The sequence below is a fragment of the Benincasa hispida genome, chromosome 12, assembly GCF_009727055.1.
Source record: "Benincasa hispida cultivar B227 chromosome 12, ASM972705v1, whole genome shotgun sequence".
Lineage (NCBI taxonomy): Eukaryota > Viridiplantae > Streptophyta > Magnoliopsida > Cucurbitales > Cucurbitaceae > Benincasa > Benincasa hispida.
Genome location: NC_052360.1, coordinates 18,343,215 through 18,361,666, shown reverse-complemented (window position 1 = coordinate 18,361,666; position 18,452 = coordinate 18,343,215). Strand labels below are relative to the sequence as shown.

At 32.6% G+C, this 18,452-nt stretch overlaps 1 protein-coding gene across 7 annotated transcripts; it reads left to right on the top strand.

Moving 5' to 3' along the window:
- The first annotated feature begins 2,005 nt into the window (after positions 1–2,005).
- On the top strand, positions 2,006–9,232 carry LOC120067727. Of its 7 annotated transcripts, XM_039019282.1 has the most exons (14): positions 2,007–2,318; positions 2,440–2,573; positions 2,696–2,836; positions 2,921–3,032; positions 3,130–3,436; positions 3,851–4,064; positions 4,211–4,300; positions 4,499–4,754; positions 4,850–4,962; positions 6,611–6,709; positions 6,804–6,851; positions 6,968–7,078; positions 8,726–8,816; positions 8,981–9,232. In XM_039019282.1, the coding sequence occupies exons 1-14, from the start codon at positions 2,075–2,077 to the stop codon at positions 9,079–9,081; spliced, it is 2,061 nt and encodes a 686-aa protein (XP_038875210.1). In that variant the 5' UTR covers positions 2,007–2,074; the 3' UTR covers positions 9,082–9,232. The 7 variants fall into 7 exon arrangements, 4 of the variants coding, with proteins under 4 accessions (XP_038875212.1, XP_038875211.1, XP_038875210.1 ...); XM_039019284.1 differs by lacking the exon at positions 6,611–6,709 and having other exon boundaries at positions 2,006–2,318; XM_039019283.1 differs by lacking the exon at positions 6,611–6,709 and having other exon boundaries at positions 2,006–2,318; positions 6,768–6,851.
- The last annotated feature ends 9,220 nt before the right edge of the window (positions 9,233–18,452 follow it).

Below are 18,452 nucleotides of genomic sequence, written 5' to 3'. Positions count from 1 at the left end.
ACTTGAGGAGAGAATTAGAGAATCACAATGAGAAATTTTCAAGGTTTTCAAGCAAGTTCATCCTAACATAGGAATCTCCAACAAGGCAGTGGGCATTATGAATAGTTTCATCAATGACATCTTCAAGAAAATTGTTCAAGAGGCTTTGAAATTGGCAAGTTAAAGAATAAAAATGGTCACTTTTTAAAAAATTTAATGACCAAAATGAACCAAAGTTGAAAGTATATGGACCAAAAATAAACATTTTAAAAGTAGATGTACCAAAATGAATATATAATAGTATTTAAACTTATTATATATTAACATGTAAATAATTATTGATAAACAAAAAGTATAAATATAATCAATATACATATATTGTATGATATATCATATATGAACTTAATTACAAATAAATATGCAAACAATTACTAGTAGAAACAAAAAGATAAAGACCACAACCATATAATTTATAATTTATTGATTGATCTCATACCACATGAATACGCTACTACAAAAATTAGGTTACTTGACATTTCTAAAATGTCAAATATCAATAGTCTCGACATTTTTAAAAATGTCAAGTGATCCACTATCAAAAATACTGGAATAATTTGATCACGAAAAAACATCAAGTCACATATTTCTATTTTCTTGATATATGTTCCGTGTCAAGAATGATAACGAACTTGACACTAGTAAAATGTCAAGTCTATTAACTCTTGATATTGATTACATATATCAGTTCAAACTCCATTATGTTTTATTTAGATATACTTATGAAAGTTCAAGGTTTAAACTGATATACTTATGAAAGTTTAAGGTTTAAATTGATATACTTATGAAAGTTTAAGGTTCAAGTTTTTAATCAATATAATTATTAGTTTTAGATCAAATTGATACAACCTCTAAAGTTCAGTTTAATTGATACAATTTTTAGTTTAGAGTTTAAATTGATGCAACCTCCAAAGTTTTGGGGTATTAATTGGTATTTGCCCAAAAAAAAAATATATTCACATGAATCCTAAGTTACATTCATTTTTTTGTACATTCCATTCAATTATCCAATCATAATTTAGCACATGACAAATTCTTTTAAATTAATTTTCAAAATATTTTACTATAAGTTTTTATTTTTATTATTTTTATTTTGTGGTTTTGATGGGATACACAAAGATGTGAACATCTTAGACATGATATTAAATTTTCGTTTGACATGTCGACATTTTCATCAATATTTACACACATATATGAGTTGTGAGAGGTAAATTGATATTTCCAATATATTGTAAATAAGTCTACAAAACATAAAATAAACAATAATAAGTCATTAATGTAAATATAATTAAATAATAAAAATATTTATTTATCAATTTAATTTTTTTTTCATAGTTTTTGTTTTTATAATTCTTCCAAAAATATTAGTCAACAAAACCCATTTATTGAAATATTTGGGCAAATATCAATCTATACCAACTATATCAATTTAAACCATAAACTAATAATTATATTAATTTAAACCTTGAACTTTGGGAGTTATATCAATTTAAAACTTAAACTAATAATTGTATCAATTTAAACCTGAAACTTTCATAAGTGTATCAATTTATACACCGAACTTTCATAATTGTGTCCATTTAAACCACAAACTTTAAGAAGCGTATCCAAATAAACAAAATAAATGGTTTAAATTGATACAATTATGAAAGTTCAGTAATTAAATTGATACACTTATAAAAGTTTACAATTTAAATTGATACATCCCTAATATTTAAGAGTTTAAATAGATGCAATTATTATTTTAGGATTTAAATTAATAAAAACCTTGGGTATAAATTCATATTTATCCTTGATATTTTAATTAATATTTCCTTCAAATTGAGACGTGAACATTTTATTGCTAAAACAAATATACTTTTTAAAAAAAAAAATTAAAAAGTTTGAAGTGGCATCATTTGATTGGGCCACGTGGCTGGCTGGAAAACGATGGTGCAGCAGTTTTGCTCTTAATAAAAAACAGAATGAATCCGCGCCACAATTTTCAACGGAAAAATCCCAACCAGCCTTAGCTTCCCCTTCCACAAACTCCATTTCCATGTCCATCTTCAACTTCTCCCCTTCTACTTCTTTTCATTTCTTCTCTCCTCCACCTCCTCGCCGTCGTTCTTCTGCATTTCCGGCCACAACCCAATCTTCTGCAAATCCCAACACCGGACAACTCGCCGTTCTTTGGTTCAAACATGACCTCCGAATCCACGATCATCCTGCTCTCCATGCCGCCGCCTCCCACTTCCCCGCTCTCATCCCTCTCTACATCTTTGATTCCCGCATTCTTTCACGTAATCTCTCTCTCTCTCTCTCTCTCTATGTGTCTCTATTCAGATTATTGATTGATTTAATCGCAGTGTGGATACAAATGTTCATTACATGATGAATCAACTTTAATAAATGTATGTGCAGGGTTTTCTGATGAAATGCTTGAGATTATTCTTCTTGCATTGGAATCCCTCAGGTATTCACTCAGGGATCGGGGTTTGGATTTATTAATCAAGTTTGGGGATGCGGAATCTGTACTCCGTGAGCTTGTAGTTCAGGTGAGGTGACGATTTATTTTTCTAGGGTTCATAAGTGTTATTTGGGGCTTAATTTCTCAAGAACCATTCGTGTAATTCGTTTTTTCTTGTGTTTTTGAATTCAATTTCAAGGTTTTGAACAGGTTAAAGCTACCCATGTATTTGCTGAGGAAGAAGTAGAACACGAGTTATGTGTGTTGATGGATGATGTATCTCAGACTTTGTCCACTCTGATTCAGAGTCCAAATCTAACAATTTGGAGGACGCCATTTTACGATATAAAGGTTTGTCCATTTTACTCTAATCATCTCCTTTACTTTGCTGCTTTCACTTGTTGTTTTTTTATACATTGGTGCTGTATTTATCAGAGCTTAGAGGCCTTACCTGAATCATACGACGAGTTTAGAAAGCTTCAACTTCCTGTAACTTCTCCGCATTCTTCTCCAACATTACCCTGCTTGGAACTGGAATTGAACTGGGGTACGTTCTGTGCATAAATTTTTCCTTTGGAGAACGAGAGTGGCATCCATGGTAGAGAATCTTTCGTTTGTATGATAAGTTGGGATAAAATCATTAGGTACCATGCCCACATTTGATGCCTTGAAGGAATTTGTGAATAGTACTCGATTGTACGAACCAAGTGAAGATTGGGATTCAATCAAGAATTCAACAGCTGAAGATATTTTTCGGGCTAAATGTTCTAAAAGAGGAAGCAACGAAAACAATCCGAGTTCAAAAGAACCCAGGACAGAGGGAATGGGGAAATCGATTTTTTCTACAGAAAGAGGGAAGAATCTCATGAGGGGAGGTACAGAAGATGTGTTGAATGCTTTAGCTGCATACATAAGATACAATGAGGGAACATCTCGAGATGATTGGCAGGCGTAGGTGTTCATATTTCTCTCTTACTCTCATTCACTATGCTTCTAGGAAACAAGGTCAAAAAAAAAAAAAAAAAAACAGAGAGAACTCAAGCTCAGACTATCATCTAAGTTCTAAGGGATTTGCAACCCTTTTATTCGTTTCCTTTTCCATATTGGTATCTTTTGTTCACCCATCATTTCACTCAATTGATTCTAATGATCTTGCCATGTAATTTTTTATATCCTTTTCAGCTATTTCTACCAATCTGTAAATTTGTAAACCTTATTCATCACTGAGAACAGAAGCACAAAGCATTCATATTCTTGTTCTATTCTCATTTCCATTTTATGATGAAAAAGAATATCTTGAAGCATTCATATTTGTTTCAACTATTCATTAGATTGGTCATTGAAGTCTGTTTACGTTTTATGCAGATTACATGAAATGGTACGCAATTCTGAAAGCCGGGATGGAGCTTCATTTATCAAACTCTTTGGTCCTTCCATTCATCTGGGAATAATTTCTAAAAGGAAAGTGCATTATGAAGCCATCAAATACGAAAAGGAAAGAAATGCTGGGTTTCTATCTCCTTTTGGGTACTCTGCACGCACTGTTGCTGCAGCAGCCGATGCTGTTCTCTCCTCAGAGGTACGTTATTTTGTTTAAAATTTGAAAATGTACTTCTGTTTGATTGGTTGGTTCTAGAAGTTGGTCTTACTGAATGAAAATTTAAATTTATAGATGAATTAAAATATAAAAGTATCTTTAGTTTCTCATTAATTTTCACAACGCAGTGGTATTGGCTTATGAGTCTGAAGGGCAAAGGAAGACGTTTGGGAAGTCATTCTTATCGGACTTGGAGATGGAATGGCTTTCTTGTACAGGTCGGTTCCATAAATGAGAAAAAAGATAAAAGCTGATGAGAATCCAGTATCTTTGTTATCTTTTAACTTTCGATTGCTCGAGACTTTGTGCTTTCGATTGTTCTTAAACAAAAATAAGTTGTTCGATTGGTATATTCTCTACAAAGTTTTGGCAATTTGTGTAATGCCTACTTCCCTCAAGATAGGTCCCTTTTTCAGTACACAGTTGTTGGATGTGACGGCCCTGCCATTCTTCTCGTGCATGGTTTTGGTGCTTTTTTGGAACATTTCCGAGACAATATACATGGCCTTGCTGACGGTGGAAATCAAGTTTGGGCTGTAACAATGTTGGGATTTGGGAGTTCAGAAAAGCCAAACATAGTGTATAGTGAACAAATGTGGGCTGAATTTCTTAGAGATTTTATCGTTGGAGTTGTGGGTAGACCAGTACATCTTGTTGGAAATTCAATTGGTGGTATGTACAATCCTACTGGATTTATTTGTATAAACTCTCAAAACTTATTTCCTATATATAACACATTCGTGGAAGTTTGCTTGCTTGCTTTTCAGGTTATATTGTCGCTATTGTCGCTTGTCTTTGGCCCGCTTTGGTCAAATCCATCGTCCTCATCAATAGTGCTGGCAGTGTAATTCCAGGATATTCTTTTTTGCCCTTCGAAAAGGTGAGTTTTGTGAACATTATTATTTTTCAGCTTTGCTAGTTAGTAAGTCCTGTAGTTTAACAATTTTTTGAGTTGAACAAGGCTGGAATAGACTTGTAACTCTACCTCACCCAACTCCCTGAATATGTGAATTAGCATGTTAATACAATTGTGTGTCAAGGCCACATAAGCAGGGTGAGTGGGCATTAAACATAAATTGAACCCTTATTGCTTGATTTTTCTTACGTAAAACACAAATTATTCTTTACAAAATTCTGAAGTTTTTCTTGTTGGGTAGAATCAACTTTTATTAATATAATAGAAGCTTTTCTTTTCTTTTTTCTTTTTTAATAACAGTTAGGTCATTCTTGAAATATCAGGCAAAAGAGGCCATAACTTGAATCCAATGCCCTCCCACACAGTCCTTGTAGGTGCCTATTTATTTCTTAAAACTATAGGTGCTAAAATAGACGTGTTTTGAAGGTTATAATGTAGGATTTTTGGCCAAGTTGGCCTAAATTATAGTAAAATTTTCTCATAATGAAATATGTTGTACTAAATGACAAATGTAAGACCCTATATGTATTATATTCAAGGTTGTTAAATACGTATCCTACGATACGTATCGGAACGAAGGCAAAACAATTCAACTCGTGATTGTGAATTTCAAATTTCATGTATCGCACGATTCAATCTTCTGAATCGTGTGAATCGTTTTGAATTGGAACATTCTGATGAATTACTGACTATGGGTTTGTCCATAGGCTTTTCATTATTATTTTTTTAATTTTTTTTTGAATAAAAATGACTTTTCATTTATTTTGAATTAATTTAATAAATACTATTTATTTATCTAATTTAAGCTTCCATATTTATATATATACACCAAATTAAAACTTATGATACATGATACGTTGCGATGCACGATACACAAATTGAATTTCGATTTGACAACCTTGATTATATATTAACTAATGGCATATTTGACAAAGTGGGCATAGTTTGACTAGTATATCTTATGTGTTAACAACTAAGATGTCTACAGTTTGAATTTCTTCACACCCTATTTTGCTAAAAAAATTGATGTACTTTATCAATAATACAAAGACAATATATTACTTATACACTCTATACTGGTATATCATTGATTTACTTTATTCTACTGATGATATATTCACATGTACAAATGAAATTTTCTATGTAACTATTATGAAATTGAAAAATAGAAAAAGCGATAAAATATAAACAATAAAGATCAACACAAGAATTTATTTGGTTCATAGTGTGTTAGCTTCGTCCACGGACAGAGTGAGAGAGCAGTTTATTATTAAATAAAAATATTTTGATAGGATAGATTGCAGAGGCGCCTCTAGGCTAAACCCTAAGGTCATACTTATAAATAACATAGGTATACAACTTAGGTTTGAGAGCGAGAGTCTCGTGCTTGGTCATTCAATGTGTCAGATAACCTATTCAAGACATTCTAACATTAACAAATTTACAAAATGTCACAACTAATTTTGTTCTCCACTATAAATTTCCGAAAATAAATTCAACCTAAAAATTTAGAAATATAGAAGTAAAAGGAGATTTAACATTGTTTTCCCTTTTTTACGGTTTTTAACCAATATTATCCTGACTTTCACATATTGTTGCATTTGCAATATAGGAGAGACAGATTTCTGTTGCTGCATGGTTGGGTGCTCGACTCCTTCTATCTTACTTAAGACTGAAAACTAAGGACATACTCAAGAATTGCTATCCTACTGTTTGTGAACTTAATTATGTCCCAATTTCTTACTATTTCCTTGTCTTTTATGTCATAGAACTTGAGAAGTTTCTATCATTATATTGCTGTGCAGAGAACAGAGCGAGCTGATGATTGGCTTATCAATGAGATGCTAAGAGCTGTATCCTCTTCTCTAAGCTTTTGTTATTATTTATAGAAATTATATCAGTTTCACTTTTCATTACATATATTGTGTAAGTTTTGCCATCAAATATCACCTTAACAGATTATAAAAAGTCGAAAGATCCTGGTGGTCTGGTGCTTCTAGAAAGTATTTTCAGCTTTGATCTTTCAGTTCCACTGAATTATCTGTTGGAAGGATTGGAAGAAAGGGTTCTTGTCATCCAGGTAAAACAATGGCTTAGATCTTATTGTTTGTGCAATTTTTCATTTTCTTCCCTCATCTTTTTAAATTTTATGTTCATCTTTATGTGTTGTTATATATGTCTTAATCAATTGAGTCATGTTTTGATTAGAATATTTTTATGATCTAAATTATCTCTGAGCCAGTTTTCGACGCAAGTTATTTCAGACTAACATGAGCATGACTTGGAGATAATTGACATGTACTCGTCTTGAGATTGAATGTTCAAATTTTTATACTCACATCTGTTGTACTTAAAAATAACTATTTTTGGTCGGGTAAGACTGATATGTTCTAGGTAATATGAAGCGGGTAAGTTTTCAATGTTTTTGGTGTGCATGTCTTTTTTTTGGATAAAAAACATATAGTATCTCCAACCCAATCAACAATATTTTGACATACCATTACTATTTTGCTGATGAAAATTCTTCCTTCTATAATCGTTATAGCTTGATTTAAAAGTCAACCTGAGTATTATTCAATTGGTTTAAATATATACTTCAGCGAGAAGTTAGAGGTTTAAATTCCACCAACCTCGCATGTCGTTTAACTTTCAAACTTGATTTAAAATTCTTTAAAAAAAAAAAAAAATTATAGAAATACCTCTTATCTTTGTACTATGTTTCAAAAATATCCTTAAATTTTCAAAAGTGTCAACAATACCCTAAAAATTTTAAAAATATCATCATTGTTGTTTTGGATAAAAAATGTTAGTACTTTGTTTCAAAAATACCCTTCAACTTTCAAATGATTCAACAATATCCTCAAACTTTCAAAGAAAAGTTAAAAAATACACTTAATGCTATTATATGGATAGGAACTATTTGTACTTCATTCAAAAATATCTTTACACTTTCAAAAGTTGCTTTAATACTCTTAATCTTCCAAAAAAATATTTAAAGAAATGTTTTTATCGTTAATATATATAGACAAAAATCTTTTATTTACTTCCATCACCTCCCTCTTCTTTGTTTCAATCTATGGTCTAATACTTCTCTATTTTTCCTCTCTTCTTCAATACCGTTTACTCTCCTTTCATTTCCAATCTCTAAAATCATCCCCTTCATTTATCTAACCTTTCTTCTCAATATCATTTACTGTCTTTTTTTAAAAAAAAAAAAGATGAAAATTATGGTAAAGGAATTGTGAGAAAACAAATTTTACTTTAAGAAATATAAAATTAATTATCAAATAATAATAAAAAAAGGTCCAAGTTGTTACATAATAAAATGTGTCACTTAATATTGATAGAATTTTTCAAACTATGAATTAAATTGTTACATATTATTTTTATCAAAAAAAAGTTGTTACATATTATAGTTTGGTGACTAAATTGTTATAAATTTAAGAATACATAGGTTAAATTGTTACAAATTGAAGTTCTGACTACATGATTATATGAAAAAAAAACTTGGGTGCAACATATTGTGCAACCTCTGCTGCAGTCAATTAAAAACTATCACGTGGTAATTGATTTTAAAAAAAAAATAATTTTTTTGGTATGTATAGAAAAAGGTGTGTAGGAGGAGGAGCATGGGTTGTAGCTCTAGTTAAATTTAGTCCAAAAAAGAGGGAAAAAGTAGTAGAATAAGGAAACCCTACTTACAAAGTTTGCAATGTGCATTTCATAGGGAATGAAAGATCCTATCTACAACTCCAAGTCTCTGTTGGGCATGTTTAAAGAGCATTGTGTTGGGGTTATAATCAAGGAATTGGATGCTGGTAAGTTGAGAAAATAGTTGTTCACTTTAGTTCAATAAATCAAGATGGAATGACTCAAATCTCTGACCTTTTAGTGGAGAGTATATACGTATTAATCAGTTGAGCTTTCGTAAAATTTATTTTTCCTATTCTAACTTCAGTTTCTTATATGATCAAAATTTCAGGGCATTGCCCACATGATGAGCTACCAGAAGAAGTGAATTCTATATTATGTGAATGGGTAGTGAGAATTGAAAATAAAGCAAAGGTTGGTAGTATTTTGTAATTTTATCCTAATGAACCATTGTAAACATGGGAGTCATGGAAGTATTTTTTGAGTGATTTTTTGTTTATATTAATGTATTCTTATAAGATGTAATTTGTTTATGATTTCTAAATATAAGTTATCTAAAAATATAGGAATTAGAAATTTGTCACCTCAACATGTCATATTGTCGTCATTTTTCCATTAGTTAATTAACAAGTTAACTCAATTGTCATTTAGGACTATTTTCTAGGCCTTATGAAGTAAAGTATAAAAACCTTAAAAGATTAAATAGACACCAATTACAGAGTTTGGAGATCAAATGTTTATTTTTCCCCCTTTATATTATTTACCCAAAAGCAATATGTATGTTGGAACATTCTCAACTCAATTGACTAAGTAAATTTTGACTATTGATTATCATTTTATTAGTTAATTTTAACGTTCTAAGATATCAAGGATTTAATGAAAAGAATAAGTAAAACAAAAAAATGTGTGCTCTCAAACTAATAATTGTATTAGTTGAAATATTAAATTTTGGTTAGTCAATTCAAATCTTAAAATTGATCATACATAATCCACAAGTTTTGTTTTATATTGATAATGTTAAGTCTACAAATGTGTATAAGATTTCTTTAAATGCATTTAGCTAATGCAATACTATAGAGAAATGTTAGAAAAGTCAAGTGCATCCTAACATATTTATATTTGATACCTCAGTAAGATTTTGAGAGAGGAAATATTTGGATAGCTTAAGTTTTTTTTTTTTTTTTCCTTTTTCTTTTTTCTTTCTATATAAAAAGTGTCTTAAAACAATGTTTTTTTCTACAATACCAATTCTATCTTCACATAATCCATATACTAATTCAATACAATTTGAATTCATGTAACATTTTTTTTCTAAGTAACTTGAGACTTCTCTTGGAAATCTAAGAGGACTCTTCGTCTTGAGATCTCTTTCGAATTATATATTTTTTCTTGAATTTTTGTCTTTATTCGTTTGTTGTTTGTTTGTGGCTTTTAGCAAATCAATGCCTTTATAAAAATAAAAATTAAAAAAAAATTAAAAATTAAAAAAATTAAAAAAAAAAGGTGTTTTTTTATTTATCTAATATTTTGTTTTTAAAAGTTAATATAGCTTATATTGATTTTATACTTTATTATGTAGGAAAAACCAATTCGTTGATTTGAGATTTTAATTGAGGATACTTTTAGAGGATTATATTTGTAATGAGGAATTTTCGAGAAGAATGATGTGATAGATGTTTTTGCGTGCTTTTTTAAATGTATAATTAATAATAATTTACAAACAAAAACTAAAAAATCGATTCAGTTGGAACTCACAGATATAAAATATAAGAAAAATTTCACAAAATGATCTAAAAACAAAAAAACTTTTCTATCAATGACCTTTTCTTAAAAACTTTTCTACTACTACTTTTTGTCCATGTGAAATTCTAAAATTACCCTCAATTTTAAAAAGCCTTCAGACCGTTTGGTATCCGCGTGCCTCTACGAATACTTTACAACGATAGGTCATTTCCTTCATTTTCTTCTCAAAGTATTTCTCTTCAAAGAATTTTCTCTCGAATTTGCTCATGCTTTCTCTTCGAACTTTAGTTTAGCACTCTTCGCAGGTTTTTCGCAGGTCATATCTACGCACTTGCCACCATCGTCGTGATCTGAAAGATATGAGACTCTTCTCCTTGAAGAATGCATATTGATATTCGAGGTTTGACTATCTTTTAGGGTTTAATCGCGTATTCGTTCATAATCGATCGTTGAGAGAATACTAAGTGATCGGATAGAGAATACTAAGCGAGTGTTTAGATATTACTAAGCGATCAGATAGAGATTACTAAGCGATCAGATAGAGATTACTACGCAATCGAATAGAGAATACTAAGTGATTGTTTAGATATTTATTATGCAATCGTTTAGGTTTATATCGTGCGATCGTTTTGGGTTTATATCGTGTGATCATTTAGATCTGTTACGCGACCGTTTAGATATTTATTGTGTGAACGTTTGGGTTTATATCGTGCGATTGTTTAGCTATTTGTTATGTGATCGTCTAGCTAACTATTACGCGATCGTTTAGTTATTTATTGTGTGATCGTTTAGGTTTATATCGTGCAATTGTTTAGCTATCTGTTATGCGATTGTTTAGCTAACTGTTACGCAATCGTTGAGATATCTGTTATGCGATGTTTAATTTTTTTTATGCGATTATTTACTAATTGTTGTAGTGTACACACTTGTCAGATTGGTAAGATGGATGTACTGCTAAGAAATATTTCCCTGCTACAGTCTCTTGTCAAGTCCACAAAACTGCCTCTGTGATTAAGAATAAGTTGACAGAAGAATGAATGAGATTGTATAGGAAAACTGCCTTTTGTCCACTGTTAGATATAGATCTTATTTTTAATGGACAACTTTTGCACCACTTTCTGTTAAATGAGATAGCAAATGCAAACCCAGACGTTATATCATTCAACATTCTAAAGAAGAAGATAACATTCTCCCAAGACGATTTTAACCTGATAATTAGGTTATGGACGGTCAGATAAATAGTAGAAAGAGAAACAAGTGGTGAAAGGTTGCAAGAACTCATTCTTAGACCGAAGGACTCAAATGAAAAGTATAGTTCTTGCAAGGATGTGGAGACCGCATTCAAGAAGTTCAATTTTACTAATGATGAAAATGCTGTCAAGGTTGCATTGGCACTATTCATTGAAACGGTGATGATTGGAAAAGACAAGAAAACTCAATTCGATGTGAATATATTTGTGATTGTCGATGACCTTGAAGTCTGTGTACATATACAACTGGTCTTCTCTCTTTTATAAACATACATTAAATAGCATGAAGACTATCATGTATGGGAAGAAAGAGGCATAGGATTCAAAGAAATCAGAAAATGATCACCGTGCCTCATATGTATAAAGGGATTCGCACTTGCATTCCAGGTATGTACTTTTGTTTATAATTCACTTTAATATATATTGAACCTGTGTGTTATATACTTATAACAAAGTTCTCATATCATAGGTTTGGGCTTACGAAATTTTATCCACATCAAGTAAGTTTATAGCCACCAAAGTCAACAAAGTTACAATTCCTAGAATTCTTAGATGAATTTGTTCTCGTGCTCCATCTTACCAATCATTGAGAAATAATGTTTTCCAACCGAAAAAAGTAAGTAACCGATTGCTTCTGACTTACTCATTTGTTTATAGTTTCATGCATTTTAACTTGCTCAGTTGTTTATGTACAGACTATTGTTGTATCGAGACTTGTACCTAGCGCAGAGGAGATAAGGTACAAGGAGGACCGACTGGAATGATTTAATGTGGTTTATATTGTTGGAGAAAGAAGGATTGAAAGGGTTGAATACTCCATCGATACTCATGATTCCTCTGGGAGGCACAAAGAGCATGAACCCAATGTAGATCACCTATAAATGTGCAATGTATAGATTCGGAACCACGTATACCAGTTTAGACTAACCCCCTGAAGGGCAAGAGGCAGCAGAAGTCCTCAAGACATCGTCATTCCAAATCCTACAAGGTCCTTAGGGAGGAAATTAAAGAAGTTCGCAAAGATTTGGCGAACTTGACTACCATGGTCTGTCAAATGGGAGATACATTTACTGTCTAACATCATCTAGTGGGCCAATAATTGAACAAAACAAAGATGATAGTCCATCGTCTAAATGAGGTATGTATTTTTGTATAGTCATTTAGATATTCTCAAATGGTAACGATCGTTTACATAGTCTTATAAGATTGTTTAGATAATCTGGTCACTTATATTTTCTAAACGATCATTTAGATAGTCTTAAATGATCGTTTAAAAAATATAGAAGATCGTTTAGGATTATTAAACGATCGTTTAGATAATCTAAACGATCGCTTACATTTTCTAAACGATCATTTACATATTCTTAAATGATTGTTTAGAAAATATAGACAATCGTTTATGATCTAAACGATTATCTAGATAATCTAAGCGATCGCTTATATTTTCTAAGTGATTGTTTACATATTCTTAAATGATCGTTTAGAAAATATAGACAATCGCTTAGGATTAATAAACGATCGTTTACACTCTCTAAAGGATCATTTACATATTCTTAAATGATTTTCTAGAAAATATAGACGATCGTTTAGATAATCTAAATGATCGCTTATATTTTCTAAGTGATCGTTTACATATTCTTAAATGATCGTTTAGAAAATATAGACGATCGTTTAGGATTATTAAATGATCATTTAGATAACCTAAACGATCGCTTATATTTTCTAAACGATCGTCTACATATTCTTAAATGATCGTTTAGAAAATATAGACGATCGTTTAGAATTATTAAACGATTGTTTAGATCGCTTATATTTTCTAAGCGATCGTTTACATATTCTTAAATGATCGTTTAAAAGATATAGACGATCGCTTAGGATTATTAATCTAAACGATTGCCTACCTTTTCTAAAAGATCGTTTACATATTCTTAAATGATCATTTAGAAAATATAGACGATTATTTGGATTATTAAATGACCGTTTAGATAATCTAAGCGATTTTTTATATTTTCTAGGAAATCATTCACATACTCTTAAATGATCGTTTAGAAAATATAGACGATCGTGTAGATAGTCTTAAATGATCGTTTGGATTTTCTAATCATAGTCTTAAAGATTATTAAATGATCATTTGGATTTTCGTTTGATTTGTTCGGGATAGTAATAATATAAGGACTCATCATGATGAGAGGGACAATAATGAGGGGATTTCTCGTGATGATAATAATGATGATGGTAACAATACCCACAAAGAGCATGGAGAAGATCCCCCTCAGATCAATGCACATGAACATGTCAATGAATTGCAGGTGGAGGGTCCAACTGTCAATGAATAGCCAGTTCATCAGACCGCTGATGAAATACGTGAACTCCCCACTCAAGCATTTAATCTTAGGGACCATTTCGATTTGGATTCAGCCCAGGTTGTGGAGACTTCAACTCAAAAGGAGGCCACTGAAGTCAAAGTAAAGCTATTGCATGAATTAGTTATCTTAACATCGTACTGTCACCGACTTATAATTTAAATGTAGGATAAAAATGACCGGGAGCGCCGGAAAAGGAAAAAACCAATCAAGTTCACTCTTAAGGATGTGAAAAGAGGGAAAAGGTGTTAGGATTGGTGTCCTAATTCTCCCGGAGTCTCGTTGTTTATAATTATACATATTGTTTATGAATAAAATAATTGTTATTTCATTCTGGAATTTACTCATATCCAATAAACAAAGTTTCATGGTTATCTTATGTAAACTTAAGCATGTATATGAGATATACAAGTGGATCATGTTTTAAGTGATAACCTAAATAGGTCTGTAGTATAAGGATTAAGGAGGGATTTCTAATCTTTGTGACACTACGGATACGGCCCGCTTTGTAGGGGTTTGCAAGTGTTGTAAACTACTACAAATGGTAGATTCTGACCATTCATGTGGAGACATGCAAGCGAGGGTGTCCTATACAAAGAGTTTGTATAAGACCGAACCACGAGATGACTAGGCTTTGTATATAACGCCGTTAATACTGGAGACTTACATCTCACCTAAACAACTATAGGTGACATGACCTCAATCTTGAGTGTTTTGAGAACTCCTGCCTTTGAGGGTGGTCCTTTAATTAGTATGGGTGAGAGTGGTCATATTGCCAACTCAACATGCCTACCTTTTTGGGGACTTGTCTGATTTTGGAGCTAGGAACTCACTTACACAAGATGGAATTCACTCTTTCCCCGAAGTAGGGTAAGTAGATAGACTGCTCCCTTAAGGGCTGATTCCGGGGCTTAAACATAGTGGCCACAACTTCTCTTTGGAAGAGAGGACTCAGTCATAGTAGGACTATGACTTATATTCATTAGAGGGATCAGTGGTACTTAAGGAGTTAGATGTAACTACAGGGGCATAACGGTTATTGGTCCAGCTGTACTTACGAGCAATCTATGAAGGATTGTCGCATTGTTGATTGATTAAGATGAACACATAATATATCTGTAGTAAGGAGAGTTCAACTGTCAGACTTTAGTGGAGTGTCTGGCAGTTAACAAATGGTGGATCCCCTGACTAAAGAGTTTAGTCAGTTATTCACGTACCGTTGAAGCTTCGAGCTACAGGTCCATAAGGTCCCCTTGGTAGCTCAATGGATTCAAGTTGAGGATCAGTTATTGGGTTTGATTTGAAATGTTCAAATTAACAAGAGGTAGTTCGATTATATATGATATGATAGATATGGTGTATGAGATACATCAAATGGAGGATTAATGTAAATGAGATTTACATTAAGTGCCATGAAATAGAAAAAGAGTTATGGCTTGTATGTTTCATGAGATGAAACATTAAAACTATAGATTATAAATATATTATGGTAAGTTAGTTATCATTTATATTTATAATAATATTAATTATTGGATAATTATCTTTTTTTCTTTAATAACCAATTAAGTGGGAGGTTATTGGTAGTTTCATAGTAGGCGTGAGATAAAAGGAAAAATGTTTTCCTATTTTTGGTAGGTTTGATTTTGAGATTTCCTATCTCAGAAATTACTCACAGAATAGTTGTCAAGTAAATCAGATTTACTAAACGATAGCTTGGAGAGACTAGACAATCATGGAGTGTTCTTACACGATAGACACTCAGCTAGACGATCGCATAGCTTTTGTTAAATGATTGGGCATCGACCTATACGATAGACTTTATCTTCTCCCACTTGCTCGATCATTTGCACGATTGCCCTTCCTCCAGATTCTCACCTCTAACCAAGTCCACACAGAGCCCACCCTCTGGATTCTCACACCGATAATATCAAGATAACATTTTGGTGGTGTCATACTCAACTCGACATAGTTGAGGTTCTGTGGAGGCTGTTCGTGGTGTTCGAGGTATTCGTGACCTTGGTGATCACTTTGTTCGAGTTCGCTATGATCGTGTAGTGTGGCGGTCGTGTTGGACGAGCATTCGTGTGTTGCTGTGTTGTTGTGATCAAGCGTTCGTGATCAAGGATCTTGAAGATGAGTCTTCAAAGGTTTGTTAACTCTTTCCCTTGATCTGTAGAAAAGCATGTTGTAATTTCGATTTATGCATAACCGTATGTTTCTGTTTGTGACTATAATTGTTGTTGTTCATATACAATTGAAATTTGGAAAGATCCTTCCGCTGCTCATGGAAATCCTCGTGTCCGATTTACTTCAAAGGGGAGATTTTGTTTCTAGTGACCCTCAACCCCCTCATTCAAGTGATCCTCAACCACCTCATTCACCTTCAAAATCTTCTCAACCCCAATCTCAAGAAGCTCAATCACCTGTAGTGGGATTGAAACCGACCACTAGTGTTATCAATCCTAATCCCTTGGTCCCTGTACACTTCCTCATAAGGATTGTTAGTTCCTATTCTCATGCTTTCTAGTCCCAAATGTTCTGTGGAATGCATACAAAAAATGAAAAAGTCATCCTAAAACCAAAAATGAGGAGTGGAGGGTAGTATATATCTTTAGGACCAAGGATTTCTTCAAAACACTGGGTGCTTGGAGATGTGAGTATTTTTATACACGATCTTTAAGATAATTTTACATGATCATTTAGAATTTATAGTATTTATAATTATATTTTTCTTTGTTTGACAAGATCATAGATCTCCTATTGATGCACGTGCATCAGAAGTTGCACTCAAAACTTGACATGTGCAAGTACCGATTCATGGTGGTTGATTCGAGCTTTACGGTGAGGAAATTTCACATATTTATTGAAACTACCCTTCACTCAACCGTGTATTTACATCTTGCCTTTCCCAGGGGCTTTGATGGAGCCAGAAGGAATTGCTTCTAAGATCCAGTCAGAAAGTCTTGAAATGGAGGATGACAATGTGGCAAGTTGGTTGGATCATGAAGCACACATGTGGTTTTGGGCGGACTCTCACTTCTTCACTAACTATGTGCTTGAACAATATGAAGAATACAAGCCAGCGTTGACAGATGTTGACTTCATATTGGGCCAATCAACATCAAACAACACTGGCTTATGCTTGCCATCGATCTTGAGAGGTGCATATTCTTTGTATTTTACTCCATGTCAAACTACATAGGTAGCGACATAGTTGATAACCATCTTAGCCGTGGCCAGAGCAATACCTTCGATATTTATTTCTATCCAATTTGACATTCAACGTAGGAGGTTCAAATATGGGAAATGGGAAGTGAAGAGAATAAAGATGACCTTCCAAGAGGCCAAGTCTCTAGACTGTAGCATCTTTTTTGTTAAATTTATAGAATAATGTGTAACTGGTGTTGATAGGGCTAGCTTAACATAGGTTAATATGGCATTATATAGGAAACAATATGTTGCCCAGTTGTGGGCAAATAAATATTTATGGTAATAGAATTCAAATTACATTGTACATTTAACTAAGCAATCACCCAAAACTAACTAAACGATCAAACATAATAACTACAATAACGCATACAAATAACAAAGCAATAGCATACAAATAATAAAGCGATCACATAGAAATAACTAAGCTATCGCATAGATCGAAATAAATGATCGCACATAATAACTAAGCGATCGCCCACAAATAACTAAGCGATCGCCCATAAATATTTAAGTAATCGCCCACAAATAACCAAGCGACTGTATATAAATAACTAATTGATTGCCCATGAATAACTAAACGATCGCTCATTTATAACTTTATGTTGGGCATAGAAATTATATATCGTTGAGCCTAGATAGGCCAGTGTTAAGTGTTATTAATGTTTGTCTGCACATTTTGTTGTTATGTCCTCTTTGACCACATCGTGTACACCTATGTATTTGACATGGCTCCTCTTCGGTAGAAGGTATCCTAACGGTTTGACGTCGATCGACACTTGCTACCTTTCATGGTGATAGAATTTCAAAGTCTTCAAAATCTGGTCTTCGACTCTATTCTTGTCTATGTCCAACTGGGAATATTGGTTCAGCGTAAGCAGCAAACACACGCTCAGCTTAGCCATTTTGCACATAATGTTTGAAAATTAATGTTTCTCAGGGTCGCTACAGATATTGCATGGGAGAATGGTACCTTAATGCAATTAAACTCCATACAAGTATATGTTCGTGAACGAAGATCAACCAACCTCCCCAAATATCCATCATCCACATTAATTACATGCATGTCGACCGGAGAAACACGATATGTTCTAGACATCAATTCCAATTCCTTAAGAATACTCATTGCATAATCAGTTACGGTGTTTATGCATGCCATGACATGTGTACGTCAGAAATAGAACCAACCTTGTAGTCACTCATGGATATGCTCCAATAGCCAATCGTTGTAATCTAATCT